The 21,745-nt window shown below is 36.3% G+C and overlaps 1 protein-coding gene across 7 annotated transcripts in view; it reads left to right on the top strand.

The window, feature by feature from the left end:
• LOC125659519 (kelch-like protein 26) overlaps positions 1–21,222 on the top strand; it is a 29,743-nt gene extending 8,521 nt beyond the window's left edge. For 3 of the 7 annotated variants that reach the window (XM_056148989.1, XM_056148991.1, XM_056148988.1), the window contains 3 exons: positions 11,066–11,108; positions 18,613–18,760; positions 19,562–21,222. In XM_056148989.1, the coding sequence (XP_056004964.1) occupies positions 11,074–11,108; positions 18,613–18,760; positions 19,562–21,193 (1,815 nt within the window). In that variant the 5' untranslated portion in view covers positions 11,066–11,073 and the 3' untranslated portion in view covers positions 21,194–21,222. Of the gene's footprint in view, positions 1–594; positions 733–3,937; positions 3,984–11,065; positions 11,409–12,342; positions 12,365–18,612; positions 18,761–19,561 lie in introns of those variants that run through there. The other 4 variants (XM_056148990.1, XM_056148987.1, XM_056148992.1 and 1 more) reach the window with 4 other exon arrangements.
• Positions 21,223–21,745: the final 523 nt, after the last annotated feature.

A 21,745-nucleotide genomic window follows, 5' to 3' on the forward strand; every position in this document is an offset into this window, starting at 1 on the left:
TAGTGATGAGGATGATAATATGATAATAGTGATAATCAGATGATAATGAAGATTAAATTTGTATGAACTAAAGTCCAAATCTCAAATGAAATGACTGAAAAAGTATGTTTGTCCTTACCGTGCCGGTATAGTCTATCCATGAACCACGCGGTCTATGAGTCTACTTACATTTTTATCTTTTATCATTTAGGATCAGGAATAGCAGGCAGCATTAGAAATCTCCTTAATTAACAGAGGGAAATTCATCACCAATACTATTGCAATCGCATATTATACATGCCATCCTTAATTATTTTTTCTCTCAATATTATTCTATCTACCGGTTTCTGCTGGATGGCGATGGTTACACGTTCGCAATCTAGTAAATGTTATTTTGAAATCTCTAAACGAAAACACATTATATCAACTCTGACCTGTACAATTAAGAAATAAATTTCATTTTTGAAACATTTATTAGGGTACGAACTGCAACGTTTCACGCCAACGTACTTCACGAAGCAGTAACCTTCACGCCAGCATATTCATGAAAAGTATGAATTTTCAAAACTGAAATCTACTTGTTATATCTACATAGTACATGTACTTTCATTTCTGTCGAAACTCCCGGACGTTAGAATAGACGTACTATATTTATCAAGATTCATACGCGAATTGTTCACAACTGCAGCACGTTCATGAGGAATGGTTATCATTACATTTTGTAAAGATGTCAAAGACAGAAACATCGAGAATGTAAATATTTTTTTTTATTTGTTGTAATTTAAAAAAAAAAATGCACTTCCTGTACTAGTACTATTGTATTCTGAGGGAAAACAAGCGTGTAAAATCTTAATTGACCTGGGAATACATTTGCAAATGTGATGAGCATTTATAGAGTTGAGTACGGTAAGCATCAAAAGCTCTAAATTTGAATTTAAAGTAAGCCGAACTTAAGTGAAATTTGCCGTGTTTATAGAGATGAAACTTGATATGTTACATTGGGTTATACAATTAGATATTGACGTCTTGCAAATTTTTTTTCTGCAAATCTCCCAGAGAGAGAGAGAGAGAGAGAGAGAGAGAGAGAGAGAGAGAGCGGGGAGATGGCTTGTTGATACTAAAACAAAAATAAAAAATAATAGATTTTAAAAAAAAAAAACCAACAACAACAAAACTAAATTAAAACAAACAAACAAAAATATAGAAAGGAGAAAGAAAGAAAAAACCCGAAATTTTTCCCACGCAAATGTACATGTATACAGCTAATTATTTACAAGCTTTTCAACAGCTTCCTATAAGAGAAAAATGGACGAATTGTGTCATACAGTACAATCATTAGTTTTGATATCAATTCAAGTAGGTTTATGATATTCATCACATATAGGTTTATAACATTCATTTATCATGCAGTTTTGTGATATTTATTTTGTAGGTTTATGATATTTATCTTGTAGGTTTATAATATTTGTCTTGTAGGTTTATGATATTTGAAGGTTTATGATATTCTATCTTGTAAGTTTATGATATTTATCTTGTAGGTTTGTGATATTTGTAGGTTTATATTTATCTTGTAGGATTATGATATTTATCATGTAGATTTATTACATTGTATATTTATCTTGTAGGTTTTAATTATATTTGCCTTGCAGGTGTATGATATTTGTTTTGTAGGTTTATAATATTTATCTTGTAGGTTTATAATATTTGTAGGTTTATGATATTTATCTTGTAAGTTTATATTTATCTTATAGGTTTATAATATTTATCTTGTAGGTTTATGATATTTATCTTGTAGGTTTATGATATTCATCTTGTAGGTTTATAATATTTGTACGTCGTATAGTGCAACAATTTACGTATGATATTTAAGGAGGGACAGACAAAGTAAACAGTCGCTCGACATATAGTTCTGTTATTTCCCATAATTGATGCAACCTTCGATATTTTACATTAGCACACATACGTCGCATTTATCGTTTCAAACAAAGAAGGGAATTAGTAAACGTAAGTGGATAAATGATTTATTTTTAGTGATATGTGTAGTAAATACATATATTATGGACCTAGATATATACATGAACATAACACCTGGCCAAATAAAATTACAGGTCACTACGATGAAAAAAAATCACTACGCGTAGAAAGAGTGGGGTGTTGTTTATTTCAGAGCTGGATTTGGTCTCCAATAGTATGTCAATGGAAATTACATACAACATTAAAATTATGATGATCAAATAGATATATAGTTACACTCTTCATCAACCATGAAAAATACATAATCAGGTACGAAAACTTGTACACACGTGGGAAAATTTAGACGATATTCTATTACATGAAGTTGTACAGATTTTTTATGTCCATTTTTATGAATTTATGTTCGGAAAATCCATAAGCTGGAAAGCATATGTTGATGGCATACTGAAGAATTAAATGAACGTGATTATAGACTGAATTGATATTGCATTTTAAGAAGAAATTTGAGAAATAATTTTCATATTTGTAATTACACGAGGACGTTTGACGTCGGGATACTTCGTGAAGTGCGTTAGCTTCTTGAAAAGTATGTCGCAGTTCATACCCTCATGTATTTTCAAAAATGAAATTTACTTTTTCATTCACAATCTATTGTCATTTCTGTTGGAATATTTCCAGCCGTTAATAGACTTACTATATCAAGATTCATGCGCAAATTGTTCAAAATTTCAACGCAGTCACAGAGTTATGAGGAAAGGGCTATCATTAGAATTTGTAATGATATCAAAGGTGGAATAGTGGACGAGTAAATATTCAATAATGGCATTCTATTACAAGACATTGTACAGATGTAGATACACTGTATCATCTTAGAAATGTTTATTTCTGTAAAATTATCTTAATGAACCGTGGATGTCCAAATCAACCGTGGATGTCATAATCGACTGTGGATATCTTAATCAACAGTGGGTATCGTAATCAACACTTGAAGTGGATAGCATAATCAACAGTGGATATCCTAATCAACCGTGTGTATCCTAATAAACCGTGTGTATCCTAATCAACCGTGGGTATCCTAATCAACCGTGTGTATCCTAATCAACCGTGGGTATCCTAATCAACGGTGGATATCCTAATCAACCGTGGCTATCCTAATCAATCATAAATACCCTAATCAACCGTGGATATCCTATTAACCGTGGCTATCCTAATCAACCATGGATATCCTTACCAACCGTAAATATCCTTCTCAACCACTGATATCCTAATCAGCCGTGTATATCCTAATCAACCATGAATATCCTTATCAACCGTGGATAACCTTATCAACCGTGGATAACCTTATCAACCTTGGGTATCCTTATTAACCGGGGATATCCTAACGAATCGTGGATATCCTTATTAACCGTGGGCAACCTTATCAACCGTGGATATCCTAATCAACCGTGGATATCCTTGCCAACCGTGAATATCCTTAGCAATCATTCACAAACATACAAGTTCTAAGCATACAAAAATAAAATAACTGAATAAATCATTGTGACATTTTGTATATTTTTATCGTGCTAATTGTTCTAATTCGACTTTACCCATACCACAAGTTGAAGAATTCCATATTTAGCATCACACAATGCTATGCACAAAAGGAAATGGTCTCTCCAAATAGAGAGACCTTGGGAGTGACGGGGTCGTGACACTTCTGTTTGTCTTTGTGATCTATGACTCGAAAGAAAGAGTCATTGAGTAAGATAACAAAAGAGAAGAATCTCCTATTGTATAACCACGATCCCATTCATAACACGCATATATCTAGCATGTCACCTGGAGTTAGTTTTACATAATTTGTCAACAACCTTTTCCCGATTTTCTAGAAATGTGTTGTTCTGTGTTTAAGGTTTACTTTTTCAATTATTATTTTTTAAAACAACTTGATATACTACAACAGTGTATTGTTAAAGCCATCTGTTGTGTCATATATAAACTGAAAATATGTTTTGTCATGCAACAAATCACTGAAGGTGTTAGCACGGGTGAGTCTTTTAAAAGTATATATATATTTGCATTTCCAATGTTTTTGTCTTTGATACCTTTACAAATTATAATGATAACAATTTCCTCATGAACGCGAGCTGCAATAAACAATGCGGGCATGCATACAGAACTACTTGATCAATATAGTATGTTTATTTAACGGCTGGGAATTCCGACAGAAATGAAAATAGAATGTAAATGTAAGAAATCAATTTCATTTTTGAAAGTACATGAGGGTATGAACTGCAACGCCTTAATGCAGCTACACTTTTCATGAGGCGCTAGCGTGCCGTGGGAAGTAGGCCGGAGTGAAGCATCGCATGCAGTTCATATCCTCTTGTATTTTGAAAACTGAAATGTATTTCTTAAATATTTACATTTATTTTGTATTTTCTTTTATAGCGTAAGCAATTAAAACGGAAGGTTATTTTCTCATACACTTTCACTTTTACGCGGTCTCAGTGTTAGAGCGTTAGCTTTGTAACTATGGGGTCGTGAGTTCGAGTCCCGCTTGTGCCATGGTCACATCAAACCTAAGACGTTAGTAGTGACTGCTTCTTCACCAAACGCTTGGCATCTAGAAGTGAGAATTACGGGTCTTTCGGACATGACTTTAAAAATGGAGGATCCATGTCGCGGCAGTCGTTGGCACGTTAAAGAACCCTTACTGCTACGGCCGTAAGCGCTAACATGGCAAAGAATATGTCTAAATTTGATAGTACCATTTCTTCATAGAATGTCCAAAGTACAATGTAGAATGAGAAGTACTCTTGAATAATGTAAGTGCTCTTGTGAATATCCCTGTTACAGTCGAAATATTGTTACATTGTAAATGGTGTCAATGGTGAATCTTTTAGTTGTAATTCAAAAATATTTGATACAGTTCATTCCTTCATTGAAAAAAGTAAAATATTCAGTATTTAATGCTGTTGTTCAAAGTATATGTACATGTACTTATGTACTCGTTCAATACTTCACTGTATAGCTAAACACATTTCTGAATGAAAGGTGAAGTTAACAAACAGTGATCAATCTCATAAATCCAAATTATTGTATGTATTTGTTATATTCTTACCATAACCGACACGCAGTTGTTTATTATTTATAATTATTTCATTCTTCTCTCTTATTTGTAAACTACTTCTTTTTCTTTTCTTCTTCAATCATTTTGTTTATATTTTCATGTACTATATTAATTATACTCATAACTGACCTTTGACCTATGGAGAGGGCTTTTACAGGCATTGTGCCTGCTGCCTAATCCTATATAGGTATGCATTTTATATATATACATGAATAAAATAGTATTCAAATCAAATTTGTGGTACTTCACATACAACTCGTGACGTATCGATATGTGTGAAAGATTCTCGACAGGACGTAAAACAAACTTTCAGTTTTACACACGGATTTTTTAAATATTATCAACTAGGACGTCACAATCAAACTGCGGAATTTTCATCGCTATTGATTTTGTTATTGATTATGAAGTCACAAGTAAATGTTTTCAAAAATAGCAAAATGAAGTGCAGTCAACGCAACTCATTATGTTACAATAGCAAATGTAAATATAAGAAATGTCTCAGTTTTTGAAGGTTTTGATATTTCTCAAGTCTCTTCACACCGCAGTATATTTTACTTGGAGCATTAATTCGTACGCTTAAAAAAAAAAAGACGTTTCTCAGACATATGAAATATTATATATAATATACAGATGTTGAACATGTACATTAAGGAAACATTGCATACTATATAAATAGACATAGATAATGTATTATATGTACAAAAACACACACGTGTAATGGAAGAAAGGCAGTTTTATTTTTTACTTTGATGATACTATGATTCACCAAGTCTCTTTTAAGTAACATAACCTTAAAAGGCAATCCAGTTTTAAAAAGACAGACTTGTATATTTCGTTCCTCTACACTTCAATACAAATGTGTTGTGTGGAATGCAATACGCATATACATGTACAAGGTTAATTTCATTTAGACTTCATTCATTTAGACTGCCATATAAGGTTTCGAAACATTTTCTTTTTGGGAAACACAGAAATTCGTTTTACGGAAGTGTGAGTATTTGTTTGATAATTTTTCTATTAGCAGGCATGTTAATTTCTATCCTAGAATTACAGAATGCAACAGAAAACTATACACGTGCCCTCTACTTGTATACCAGTTACTCGTTTCTGCATTCATAGTCCTCTACATTCCGAGAATTCTTTTTTGTGTCATGGTTCATTGAACAGGTTATTGATATATCCAAAGGAAGAAATGCAGTGGGTTATCTTGGTTATATTCTATTTCAATTTTTTAAAATTCATATGTATATATAACTCCCAACTCACATAAAATTAGTGAAATACACTGTCCAATTTTTCCCCTTTTATAATCATAATCAGTGAAGGATCGTGCTCCTTGCAAACACACTCCTTGACCTAGTTCTGGTCAGCGAACACACTCCTTAACCTAGTTCGGGTCAGAGAACACACTCCCTGACCTAGTTCTGGTCAGCGAACACACTCCTTGGCCTAATTCTGGTCAGCGAACACACTCCTTAACCTAGTTCTGGTCAGTGAACACACTCCTTGACCTAGTTCTCGTCATCGAACACACTCCTTGATCTAATTCTTGTCATCGAACACACTCCTTGACCCAGTTTTTGGTCATCGAACACACTTCTTGACCTAATTCTGGTCAGCTAACACATTCCGTGACCTAGTTCTGGTCAGCGAACACACTCCTTGACCTAGCTCTGGTCAGCGAGCACACTCCTTGACCTACCTATGGCCAGCGAGCATACACTTTGTCCTAGTTCTAGTCAGCGAAGATATTCCAGGACGGTGCCTATTGAAGACACCTTGATTGATGACAAAAGTATTTGATCCTCCTCAAAACAAACAAGTCTATAGCCCGTGAATTCATAGTGATTTAGAAAGAGAGAGAGAGAGAGAGAGAGAGAAAGAGAGAGACGCCTTCTCAAATAATTTTTTCGTCCATATTTTTTGGTTTAGTATGATTCGCCTGATTACTCCTTGTTACATCTAACGCTAATTTATTTACTGGATAAATATTCTGTAGAATTTGATGGCAATAAAATAAGTTTTCATAAAATCTTAAATCGGTCTCTGTAACTCTCGAATGTTTTAAGTCCCTAATGCATGAAATTCATGTACCAGTAGTCTATCAAATACACAAATTCTTGATATTTGATTGCGTTATCTTCAAATGTAACCGCTTTATGAAAAACACCACGTCTGAATGATGCTTGAAACACAGCGACTGGAAGCAGGTGCGTTACAATTTGCAATTGCAAGAGATTTTAATGTTCCACAAAGCACCATATCTTGCCTTTGGAGCAGATGTCAACAGCCTAATTCAACAAATGATGATTCTAGAACGTAGACCACACTTGACGTCAGCAGCACAGCATCGCTTCATCCGATTGCGTCATCTTCGTCCAAGATTCACTAAAGCGTCATCAACAGCTTCTGCCATTCCTGGGATTCGTAGAAAATCAGATCAGACTGTTCGCAGTCGACTACAGGATGCTGGGATTAGAGCGTGCAGACCTGTTCGTGGCATTGTCCTGACTTCGCAACATCACTGGAACCGACTTTAGTGGTCTCAACTCATACAATGTAGTATGGTCGCGGCAACGCTGGTGGACAGTTTGATTCAGCGATGAATTTGGATTCCTGATGGAAGACTCGGAGTGTATAGACGCCAAAATGAACGTTTTGCGCAAAATTGCATCCAGACGACTGACTTATGATGTGGGCGGCAATATCCTACATGTATACAGGGACATCATTGGTTCACATACAGGGTACTTTGACGACTTAATAGTATATTGATCAAGTTTTACGGCCACACTTCGATCCAATAATGCAGCAACCCGGGCCAACATGACAACGCCATACCACATACTGCTCGTCTAATTATCACGTGATGTTCTGCAAAGACACACTATCCAGGTTCTTTCCTTGGCCGTCCACATCGCTAGTAGCTATCGAACAGGCAATGAACTGGATATAGGCGCATCCGCCAAAGATTGATTGATTAAATGTTGTTTAACGTCCCTCTCGAGAATATTTCACTCATATGGAGACGTCACCATTGCCGGTGAAGGGCTGCAAAATTTAAGCTTATGATCGGCGCTCACAACTTTTGAGCAGAGATACGGGACCTCGGTTTTTGCGGTCTCATACGAAGGACCGCCACATTTAGTCGCCTCTTACGACAAGCAAGGGTTACTGAGGACCTATTCTAACTCGGATCACCACGGTAAGACAACCGCAGCCTCAGACTCTATTACAACTGGCCCAAGATTTGCAGTTAGAGTGGAACAACACCATCCCTACACACTTTTTAGAGACTTATTTGCGTCCATGGGAACGCGTTCTCATGCAGGTATTGGTGTCCGGGGGGCAAACCAGATTGAACTTGAGTGACCTGGAACCGTTAATGACTGTAATTATCATTAGTGATTGTGATACTTTAATTTTTAATCAATCGTTTACATCAGTGTTGTGTTATCAACAAATCAACTGGTAAAGTATTTACCATATATTTGAAAAAAATGAATATGAAATTGGTACAATGCGTTTCTTGTTTTGACCAGTGTACAATGTACGTAGATACACAGGCTGGGCCAATAAGGCCAGTGGTGATGATCACGCAATAGGCAATATTTTAGAAACTTTTTTTTATAGAGTCAAAGAATGTATACTTTTAAAAGAGCATATACTTATTCGAAAGATATAGAAATCATGATGTTTATGAAAAATTGGCGATTTTCGCTAAAGAAATAAATCCATTAAAACAAGTCATTACTTTTCCTATTTCAGAATAAATATCTATGCCTAGTACAGTGTGTGCATGCATATACTTAATTTTCCTTTGACATATCTATAACATTTTATTTTGCCTAGGACTAAAATGATCCTCCGCGATTGGATATTTTAAAACGCGTCACGTGATTGTCGTGTACATGCCGTCCGGAACGTCTTTCTGTTTAATATTATATATCTTTCTTATGCATATTTACATATAAAACACATTGGTCCTTGACAAAAGAAAACATTTATTAGGTTTAATTGTTACTGTCTAATTAGCTCAAGCTATAGGAGCTGTACTACTGACTACGAACTTATTAATATCATATAAAAAATAAATTTACATTCCCCTATCTCGTAATTACGAGAAAAGATCTCGTAATTACGAGATAATTATCTCGTTATTACGAGAAAAGATCTCGTAATTACGAGATTTTCTCGTAATTACGAGATAATGGAATGTAAATTATTTTTTTCCACATGATACTAATAGGCTTTCGTAACTGACGGTAAATAAAATGAAATAAAAGAAATAGAATTTTTATTTCAATTGAATATACACATGTATATAATCAGAGTAGATCTGAGGCAATTAACCCGACAATTTATATAATTAAATCAGTAGAAAATATCGATGGTACTTCCTGTTCGTAATCACTGATCAATGTGCATTGATTTTCGGTAATATCAATTTCTCTGGTGTAGCATACCTCCTTTAAAAAAAACACCCATTCTTTGTATGGATTCCTCATACATGAAGATCAAATATGACGGAAAATCGTTCAAACCAAGGCCAAGACGTATACTTTCTATTTATACCCAATTTAAAAGCTGAAAGGAGAGTTTTGTTGCACAGCAACGTGTAGGTTAAAGATTCCAAGGCTATATGCACTGTCTTTCCATGCAGATTTCGGGAAAGCAGTTATATACCATTACATTTACATATTCATTATGAAATTAATGAATAAAATCGCTTCTATGTCCTTCTCTATCTCGTACGTTTGTAAATATTGTCCACTGTTCAAAACAGATCTATATTAGCACTTCTGTAACAGAAAACAGATATTAAGAATTCTGTGACAGAAAACATATACATTAGCACTTCTGTGACAGAAATCAATTGTATTAGCACTTTTGTGACAGAAATCATAGATGTTATGGTATGACCTCGGTCTCAGCAACCCGATTATCATTATGTTTGCGACGCTATATGGCAGATTACACGAAACGCTCATAGTAAGCATGCTCTTAATTAAGCAATATTCCCTTGTTTACTTTGATGATTTTTTTTTTTATTAGAGTAATTAATTATACTAATAGGTATTAATTAGTGCATGCTTTGGATAGGTGATCTATTATATATCATAATGATTGTCAATTATTATTTTATTATAATACACGAGATGTGAATTTTAAAGCTTTAGATTGATACTGATTAAACGTTTGTACGAATATGCTTGATGTATTATACCACTGTTTAAAAAAGTTGCATATATACATGTATTTCTATAAATAAATGTTCAAATCAAATGTAAAATACAGAGTAGTTCTAATTGATAGGTTATAGATGATCACGATTCCGCAGTAAAGTATCATTACTTTCTTAGATATAAATGATAATTGTTACATACTATAAAAATGATAACTGTTACATACTATATATAAATGATAATTGTTACATATTATAAAAATGATAACTGTTACATACTATATATAAATGATAATTGTTACATACTATATATAAATGATGATTGTTAAATATTATATACATGTATAAATGCTGATTGTTACATACTATATATAAATGATAATTGTCACATACTAAATATATTTCAGCAGAATGTATGCGGTATATCCGAACCATTGATCATGTTTTGTTAAATTAATTACAGTAATCAAATATGAAAATGGAATATATAATTTAATGTGTCACAATACACAGGGATACATTGTGCAATTTGCGGTTCAAATTCTGGATCACAGACTCGATAAAACCTCGGTCATATAACGCCAGTGTCAGTGTATTTCTTTTTATAATTCTTTTAAAATTATTTCACAATTCCAAACTTATCATTTCATTGCAATTTATATTATCTGTATAGCAATTCATTTAACACATTATTGGTAAATTATAGATCCTCAAAAACTTAAATGATCACCCCGCATTCACATGGAAACATATATAAGGATGTCATATATGACATTTCAGATCTAACATCTCTTCCTTTTTCTCATTTCCAGGTCAACCGATGGAGAAATCAGGAGAACTCTCCCGTTTGAGGAGGTAAGAAATGATTATTGAACTCCGAAGAACATGCGAATCATGTGGAATTTCACAACATTACTAGAGCATTAGAGTGACGTGAACTTGGTTTGATTTCAGTCAGAAATATGTTTTCTTTTGGATTTTGATTGTTTGTGATCGTCTGTAAAGTTTTGAACATTTTCCACATTTCTATAACCGCTGTCATTCGACAAGAGACGTGATGGCTTGTTGACCTAATTATTCTCAGCGATCGACCTTGACAATGCCCCAAATTATTACATCTCGAAAGTTTTAGAACGGTGCTGGAATGCTACAGAGGTAGGTTGCGAGGAGAGATTTTTCCTCATTTTTTTTTTTTTATTGTGTGTGTACTATTGTCACGTTTTGTGGGCGATTCAGGGTGGAGGGTTTCTGGTCCACCCTGTAGAGAATCTCGCACACTGATTGGTGGAGGGATCGCCAGACACGTTCATAGTGGGTTACGCCGTCTAGGTCGTGTAGTTATAGACGAAGATTGACCTACATTCTCGATTTTAATGTCATTCATTCCATTCTGTTCCATGTTTTGTATGTCAGAAGATTATTTATATTTTAAGAATTGATATTTGTTTTTTGTGGCAGTTGTCAGGGTAGACAAAGTGAAAAGGGAGGAAGGCGATAAAGGACTTCGAGTGCAAAGAGTGTGGCATACTTTTAAGTCAGGTGTTTTTGGTGTAAACAAACTTTTAACAGACGATTTCTGCGTTTATATAGTTTTGCTATTTTGATTTAAGCTTTTAAAGTTTGGGTTTCTTCTAATTTTCGTTGATATTAAAAATAAAATTAAAAAAATTAAGGAAAGAATGTTACGCCAGAAAAATTTATGGATGAAAAGTGGGGGATAATGTAAACAATATTTTGAAATGGAAAACTTTCAAATTTACCTTATTTAGTGAAAAAAAAAATGCAGTTTAAGTTGAAAGCAATGTGGAAAAAAAATATGAAACCTGCAATATATGTAATTCAGCTCATCTACTGATCGAGCTACTCAGCTAGGTAATTAAATCTAAAAGGAATATACAAATATTGCTGATATTTTTATTTTCATTCATGTTTTAAAAGGAAGTTAGCCATTATGACGATGTAGAGTACATCCTTAAAGTACAATATTCTGACAATCTGCAGTTGTGCAGATGCCACATACACTAGACTCTCTCAAGACTCCCTGAAATGATTTCTCCTTTTGACTTTCATCATAAACTGAGGAGCTAGTCCATCTTGGATCTACCAGCTTGGTATCTAAAATTTCAGACATGCTGCTTTATAAATTAAAATACTGGTATGATATACATAGTTTAAACTGTAAAAGGAAGGGAGAAAATGTAACGGACCAGACCAGGATTCGAACCCGGGCCCCCTGAATCTCTAGCCAGGTGCTCTACCAACTAACCTAACTGGCCACCAGTGATTGAACCTGGCTCACTGCCACATTCTTCCCTCCTTAAATGTCTTTACACTTGAAGATATTGACCCAAATTCTTCATGAGAGAGGAATTGATATAGGTGCATATATAATGCACTTGTTTCATAATATGAAAAAAAAATTCAAAAATTCTAATGATGTGTACAGATCCTGTTTATTGTTTCTTGAAATAAATACAGTTTAAACTAACCCAAATTCTTTTTGTCACTGGCAGGACTTTCACCTGCAAATCCAGGGGTGGTCAATGGCACTAAAAACAGGAAGAAAATGCAATGGCCCAGACAGGATTCGAACCCAGGTCCCCCAAATCTTTAGTCAGGTGCTCTACAGTGTACCAACTGAGCTATCTGGCTATCAAATCTGGCTGACTGCTACAGAACAAATGCATTACATGATGAATATAACAAGACAAAGTACCTGGTCACATGTGCTCACTAATTTGAAAAGCATTTAATATATATTGTGAAATTTATTATATTCAAAGTTGATGCATGAGCAAAACCAAGCCTCTGATTTTATACCTGTTATCCTTTTGATCAGACACAGTCTGTATATTTTTCCCAAATAGGCAGTCATATCTTTGAAAATGGCCATTACAATTTTAGAATGAATTGTGTCCACTGTTTTATTTCTAATCACCAGATTGATTTGTGTGTGTATGGATCGGTGTAACTCTATTTGACTAATTGCATGCATGGCAAACAGAAGTGTTAAGGTTACCCGAGTTGATATATAAATTTAGTCAAAATGACACCTCACAAATCTGTTACTATGTCACCAAATTCACGTGGATATGTAGATGGTCATTAGTTAGATGAAATTGGAAATATATGATATACCAGAAAGGGACCCCTTTTGAATGTCACATGATGATATAAAAGTCACCTGACATGATATTTATGAATACATTCCAAAGTTCCTGCAATAAATTGCTTCAATTACAGGGTTTGACACTAAGGCACGTCCGACCGACTGAGTCTACTAAATGATAGGTCTGGTCGGGTAAAATGTCGATTTACTAGTCCAACTGGTCGTGTTGAAAAAAATAAACAAGAAAATTTACTTTAAACCATAAGATATTTTATTCTTAACTAAAAAAGAGAGTTTGCGAGCAATTTTGAACCGCATGATGACAAAATCTCTATTTTAGTTCTAATAAATAAATAAGTGATGTTTTACGACATCTACTCGATGTTAATGTGTGTAAAGTTATGTTTTAGATGAATTTATTTTCATTTAAAAAAAAAAAAAACCCCAGTTTATTTGAATCAAATATAAGAAAGTGTTTATCAAATTAATAAATTACATCGTAAACATCCATTTTCGGTGTTGACATATGTGCGGGAATGTCTCTATATTCAAATACGACTTCTCGTCCTCAAGAAAAGATGTCCCAAGAGAAAAGAAGTAAAAGGTTGGGAAGAAACAAAGCATGACTTATGAAATAGAGATTAAAAAAACGGTTGTGGTCATTTTATTTTAAATGGACTAGAGAATTTCCGTGCCGGGTAGAATCTAAAGAAACAAAAAATGTGTTTGATAATGAAAACATTAAATTGAATGACGAGACTAAAGCTCTTTTTTGGAGACAATTAAGTACGTTTTAGTTCATGCAAACTTTATGTTTGTCATTTGAATTAAGTACATTTAAATATGGAGAAACTATCATTTTCTTGAAAGTTGGTCAGGGCTAGTGGATTTAAGGTCAGGTCTAGCAAAAATCATTTGAAGTAGCCCGACCGGTCTAGTGCTCAAAAAAGTAAATGTCAAACCCTGAATTAAAAGATCCCACAAGTGTAGTCAGATCATTTACGTGAAAAAGGCTGCAGTATATGTCCAAAAAATTCCTAGCTCATTCTAGCATTGTTAATATTTGACCAAAAGTGTCCAACATCATGATGTTTGAAGGTATATTTTACAATGATTGATTATAACAGTTTCCTCCACCAAGATTTGCAGAGATCCATGTTTCCTCTTCTGGTATCAACTATCCTCTGTCATCTTTAATTTCTACCAAGTTGTTGTTTACGCACATTTGATTTTCTTATTCCAAATGCTTATGCATAATAGGGTGATTCCAAGTTATGTAACATAATGACCCCCTAGTGCAGAATTCGTGCATTAAAGGACCATATTGGAAAAAAACTTTTGAGTTTTCATGGGTTATCTCTGGTATATATGATAGTATACATGTATTTGAATGCATACCAAATAAATATGTAATCAAAATTACCATAGCACATTTTTATATTAAGAATTGATGACAAATATAAAATATGGAAGACAAGTAATAAATAATCATTTCACAAGCATATCTGACAAGCAGCAGGCATGTTATCGAAGGTTTCCTAGGAATAGTCCTAGGACATGACTTAAGATATCTTAGGATGGTCCTAAGACATATCTTAAGATGGACATAGAAGTTCTCTTAGGACTATCCTAACTAGGATAGGTACTTAGAAAAAGCCTTTAAGAATTGTAACACTACAGACCAATGGACGATGATATCAGAGGCTTAAAACTTAAACTGTTTTAATGACTTGTAAAATTATATATAGATCATACAAGGTAATATTATTAAATTTTATTTTTAAAATCAATTTCTTGAATAAGACCACACCCGCACACACACACTGGAGAGAGGCCTGAGGAACAAAAACCCAACTACTTCCGTCTCATAGATTACATCACTGCAAGACTCTAAAAAATATGCATAATTTCTAAAAATCTACCCATCACTTTTTTATTGTTACATATAATAGATATACATGCATAGAAAACGAATAAGATAATTCAACTTTATATATATTTTCCCATTTACATATATATGTGTTCATTGGTGAATGGCAATTTGATTTTAACATGAGTACAACAGGGCCGTAAATTAACCTTCAATTTGGAGGAGGCAGGAAATTAGGCGGGGGCCTGGGCGGCCCCCAGACGCTGAGCACATTTTGTGCACACTGAACACATTTCGTGCAAAATCCTTGATTCTAGGGCCTTCTAAGATGTTACTTGACTAACTCATTCTAAAAGAAAGATTTGGAATGCTTTTTAAGGGAGGTATCATGTTCTTAGTTATTGGAAACAACATAAATTCTAATGAACTTTAAATTTTAATTTTATTTGGCTCAAAAGTTGGAGGAGGCAGCTGCCTCCTCCGCCTCCATGTAATTTACGGCCCTGGTACAATCTATTGCTCCAACAATGTTTGGAAAATGAGAAATTTCATTAGTAAACCCTTTTTTCATTTGGCTTAATTCTTTAACATCAACTGGCATATGTATGTATTGTTTGGAAATTCCGACTAAGCAATTTGTAACATCATTAATATCATTTCCTGTGCTTTGTCTTGAAATATTGTGAATGTCTACGACAATCTCCTGAAAATTTCCACTGACATAAAAGCGTAGAGCTGCCATTATTTAGAGAGACACTGAAAGTGAACGTGACCTCATTGTTGGCCGGTGAAGGTTGTTTTCAAACTTTAAAGCACATATATTATGGATCATTGGCCGCGTGAGTCGGAATTTACTCACGATGCTGTGCTTGGTCATCTAAGAACATTTAGTCTTGGTCATAATCTCTTCAGACACGGTCACTCCGAATTCCCTTCCCTTGCACACACAGATAGGTGCATGCGCGGCAGCCACATTTAAGCATAAACGAAGTTACCTGGTAAGAATATCTTAAGTTTATCTTAGGACGGGTCTAGTGATGTTTTAACTTTAGGATAAATCTTAAGTTAGGACGGATTTGATGGTCTCACTTAGGACTAAGATACATCCTAAGTTTATCTTGAGATATGTCTTAGTCCTAAGATGGCTTCCATGGCATGCCTGCAGATTTACAGCCTAACATTTGATAGTGGTAGTAAATAACAACAAAATATTACATTTCCAATGATACGACCATAGACCTGTACGCCGTGACACACTTTTTCATTGTGATTTCATAGATTGAGAAGTGCACTGTTGTGCATTTATGTATAGCTGCGGAGTCGTGTTGATGAGGGGGCGTCGGCCAGTCTTGGCTACTGAGTCGTGTTGATGAGTGGGCATTGACCACTCTTGGTTGCTGATCATGTTGAAGAGGGGGCGGGGCGACGACCAATCTTCATTGCTGATTCATGTTGATTAGGGGGCGTCAACCAATCTTGGTTGCTGATTCATGTTGATAAGGGGGCGTCGACCAGTCTTGGTTGCTGACTCATGTTGATGAGGAGGCGTCGACCAGTCTTGGTTGCTGATTCATGTTGATGAGGGGGCCTTGACCACTGTTGGTTGCTGATTCATGTTGATGAAGGGGCGTCGACCAATAATGGTGGCTGATTCATGTTCATGAGGGGGCCTCGACCAATCTTGGTTGCTGATTCATTTTGATGAGGGGGCGTCGACCAATCTTGGTGGCTGATTGAACAGATTCATGTTGACGAGGGGGCGTCGATGGGTCTTTATTGCAAATTCATGTTGATGAGGGGGCATCGACCACTCTTGGTTGCTGTTTCATGTTGATGAGGGGGCATTGATGAGTAAATGTCAACGAGTTGCAGTTACTGACATGTTGATGAATGGACGTCGACCACTCATGGCAACAGAGTTGTGTTGTTGAGTGGATGTCAACCACTCATCGTTACTGAGTCATGTTGCCGAGTTGAGGTGGGATGATGTACCGATACATTACAAGTATCAATATTTCTTATCAAGATATTAAGCTTTTTGATGCAGGCATTGTAATATCGGTACAAATTAAATGACACACAACCTCCCTATAAAAAATTGGAATTGGAAATGAAAGTAGATACAATACAAGATGCATTATGATTTGTCGATCCAGTCAGAATCCTTGTCCTTTGTTATCATTAGTGCAAGTATGGAAAGGAGCTACAGGTGCAGAAAATGATCAATGCTTGCTTGATATTGAGAATGCACCGTGTACATATAAATCAGAGATTTAGGAACATTATCAGTTTCAAAGCAAATGTGAATTGATTTTTATTATTTTTTGTTGTTGATTTATTGTCAAAAAGATAAATGCTTATATATTATTACAATATTATGATTTGTTATAATATCAAGATGCATGTACATGTATTGTATAATGATGTATTGAGATATGTATCATATTTGTAAGGTCTTCATATTGTCCTATCCCTATTGATGAGAACACGTGTGACCCATTAGTGAGTGAGTTTACCCATATACAGAAAGCCCTCTGTTGGCATGCCATTGTTAGTACAATTGTGGCAATTAGACAAGTTTGGTCAGTGGTGGTCAGATACTGATGGCTCAGCTGGTAGAGAACACAAGTAGAGATTCGGGGGGGGGGGGGGGGGGGGGGGGGCCAAGTTCAAATCCCTGATTCATGGGGCCGGGTTCGAATCCCTGGGTCCGGCCCATTGCATTTTCTCCCTTCCTGTTACATGTTGTGCCATATAGACCAGACCCTGGAACTAACAAGTGAAAATGCCTGCCAGGGGACTAAGATCCTGGGTTGATGTCTTCAAGGTGTGAAGACATTTACGGAGGGAGGAATGTGGCAGTCAGATGGGATTGATCGCCAGTGGCCAGTTTGCTCAGTTGGAGAGCACCTGACTAAAGATTCTGGGGCCCCCGGTTCAAATCCCTGTCTGGTCCATTGCATTTTCTTCCGTTACACAATGAAATTTGCCATCAGCATTCTCTGTGACGGTTTTCAAAAGCTATGGGCATGATATATTTTAAACACAAATTTATCCTTGACCTTGATTCTATGTGAAATTTCTTGAAAAAACTGAAAAATGTTTTTAAAAGAGCATAGGGGAGATTTCCACCCTTCCAACCATAGAAAAAGTACACAATGTATGTGAAAAATAATATTGTGATTAGTTAATCACAGCATGAAAAGTGATGGAGTTATCTATGTTGTGAGGGGTTGAATTGAAAGAAAATGGTGAAAATATATCCCTGAAACATGTATACAGAGTTGAATAGTTTTTCAACTCTTTTTATATGGACTGTAATATTAAACCAAGAGGAAACATTTTTATATTGTATAAACTTTCACTGTGTTTCTTCACAGCCAAGGACAAGGCAGCAAGCATGGCAGGATGAACCCACGGAGTAAGTCAGAGGGCTATGGTGACAAAGTGATTCAACAACTCAATAACCTTAGGTCACAGAATGAGCTGTGTGACTTTAAGGTCTCGGCAGGGGAAAAATCATTTCAGGTAATTATACTGAACTCTGTAACTTCATGTTTCAACAGGTAATTAGACTGGAGTCTGTGACAGCTTGGACAAGTCATTTTAGGTTATTAGTCTGAGCTCTGTTTTTTTAATGTTGCTGAAGTGGAAAAGTCATTTCAGGTAACAAGACCTTTCACAATGGTCTGACTTAAATTCTTTAAGCATTTGTGGAGTTCATTATCAAAAATTGCACAAAAATCTTGTACAAACTTTCGTAACGCGCCTTCTGGTGAGAGAAAGCAATGCAAGAGAATAAGATATGTGAAATTTTTGACTTCAAGAAGTTAATGATTACTTTAGAGTCAATGTTGGTTGAGGTAATCTGTTAGAACTCTCTTTACAAATATGCCATTCCTTTGCGTGTAGAGGGCGGGTCAGTCGAAGTTCGACCGTGTTCGTCTCGGGAGGTACCTGTTAATTAGTTTGAACTATAACTTCCGGGTTAATAAGTCCACTCTGTATTTAGTCGAAACTCTGATGAAGGGAAGTTTATTCGGGTGAATTAATCTCTTTCATGACTTCAGTGTCCCCATGAGGCCAGTGGCTGTCTGTAATTAATATTAACTCTGACCTCGGCGTGTTCTTATTATGCAACGTGCAGGGCGGTTCATGCAGTTCACCATAACGACACAAATCATTGAAGTCTCCAGCAATGCGATACCATTCCATTATATATTGTGAATCAAGTAAACCCAAACTGAAGTGCACGCTGCATTAAAACTCTTAGGATTTTATTAATGAAGTTAAATAGTTATTAACTAAGTAGATTACATCTATTTTTAGGTACACAAGGCCGTGCTAGCCGCCACGAGTGATTACTTCCGGGTCATGTTTGGGGGTGGTATGGCGGAAAGTAAGCAGGACTCGGTGGATCTAAAAGGTGTAACCGCAGACGGCTTACAGATGATTATTGACTTCATCTACAGCGGGGAGCTGCCATTGCAATACGACAACCTGACTGAAGCTATTAACACAGCTAGTCACTTGCAAGTGTCTGCCGCTCTCGATATGTGCAGCGATTTCATCATTTCCCTCATGACGTTCGAGAACGCTCAAGATTTTTTGTCTATCGCCAACACGTATTCGCTGGACAGAGTTTTAGAGCACTGGGACAGCATGATCCTCAGCAGTTTTGCCGAGTTCTCGGAGACGCAGAGTTTTCTTAAGATGGACTCTGTCGCTTTGGTTAAGTACCTGTCATCCAATATGCTACGGGCTAGCTCCGAGTTCAAGATTTTTCAGTGTTTGGACAAATGGTTTAAATACAACCCCGCACGAATATCCATTGACTGTATCACTGTGCTTACACACGTGCGGTTTCCATTGATGTCGGAACGTGAGCTCGGATTGGTCCAGGAGAGCGACTTAATGAAACGTTGTCTGGGTGCGCTACATTTAGTGACTAAAGGGTTCAAATTCCACCTGGACTGTCGGGAAGGCCACCCTGTGATCGAGGAACGATCCAACATCCGCACTGAAATCCCTACCCTTGTCCTCATCCAACCTCACAATAGTTCCTCGTATGTACCATTTCAAATTACATCACACGATCACGTGACCGGCATATTCTACCGACTCTTTTCCGACTTGAACGGAAGTCGAGATTGTCGATTGACCGTCATAGACAATTTCATTTACGTTTGTAGAGTGGTGGATTTCGGGGGCGGATCCCTTTTGAGTTCACTGTTCCGGTTCGACCCCCGGCATCTGTCTGGACAAGAGTTACGCCCGATGCGGAGACTCCGTATGGATTTCGCTTTAGTGGCCCACGGGAGCTGTCTGTATGTCTTCGGAGGTTCCACCGAGCAGTTCACCATTATGGACTCTGTTGAGTGTTATAATGTGGAGACCAATTCGTGGGTGGAGTTACCGTCCCTACCGACGGCTCTACATTCCCTTGCAGCCCTTACAGTCGAAAATAAAATCTACCTCTCGGGGGGCGTGTCTAGTCAGGACCGTCAACCCACGAACTCGTTTACAATATTTCATCCGCAATACCGAACGTACGAGACCCTTCCGGGAATGTTTTACGCCAGAAGACTCCATGAGATGGTATTTTTTCAGAAGAAGGTATTCGTCCTTGGCGGTATTCCCCGTCAGGGGGTTCCTCTTCATGGACAAATCCCCATCGAGTGTTATGACACGAGCGCCGCCCAGTGGACGATGCTATCCTCCACTCTGAGCGGTCGCTCCGTGGGCCACTACCTCAGTTTTCAAGGACTGATTCTGTCCCTCGGCCATGAACACCATAACGCTAAGGAAGATGAGATCTGGACATACGACCCAGTGCTTGATGATTGGACAAAATACGCGAAAGCTCCGCAGCGAATGAGTTTGATGTCCGCCATTTGTTCTGCCATCTTTGTGAATTTTTACGACGAGAAGGTGGCGAAAACATTTCTTAGAGACAAATAAAAGAGTTGTTTTGAATTGTTTTTAAATAATCAGTGTTTTCTTGGTTAGTGAAGCTTGGTAGGGGAGTTTAATATATGGGGTCTCTCTCTCTCTCTCTCTGGAAGATATATCTCAGTAGTATAGAATATACATTTGCCATCATGAGTTCCAGCGACTGCAAACTTTCCGTTGTGATTGAAATTGGCTGTCGTAATTAGACTGGAAACCTCGTTCCACATAGCAACTTCCTTTTCCGGGAAACTTAACATCCAATGATCTGCTAAGGAAATATAGCCATCATCCTAAAAAAGAAAAAAAGTGATACAGTACATAAAATTAAGAACAGAACCATGATAAAACTGACCGCTCCACTGTTGCACGAATATATAAATATTACATGAAAAATTTTACGTCGACAAAACTGTCACTTACTTTTTATTTAGTTCCGTTCGTAACATAGATCCCACACTGCTGTTCTCCATCTTGTTCTGTCAACCGAGGCGTAAAAAAAAAATCCACGAGGGCTACGCCTTGGTTGACAATGGTTTTCTCGAGGTGAAAATTTTCAATGTT

Source organism: Ostrea edulis, chromosome 9 (genome assembly GCF_947568905.1).
Source record: "Ostrea edulis chromosome 9, xbOstEdul1.1, whole genome shotgun sequence".
Classification (NCBI taxonomy): Eukaryota; Metazoa; Mollusca; class Bivalvia; order Ostreida; family Ostreidae; genus Ostrea; species Ostrea edulis.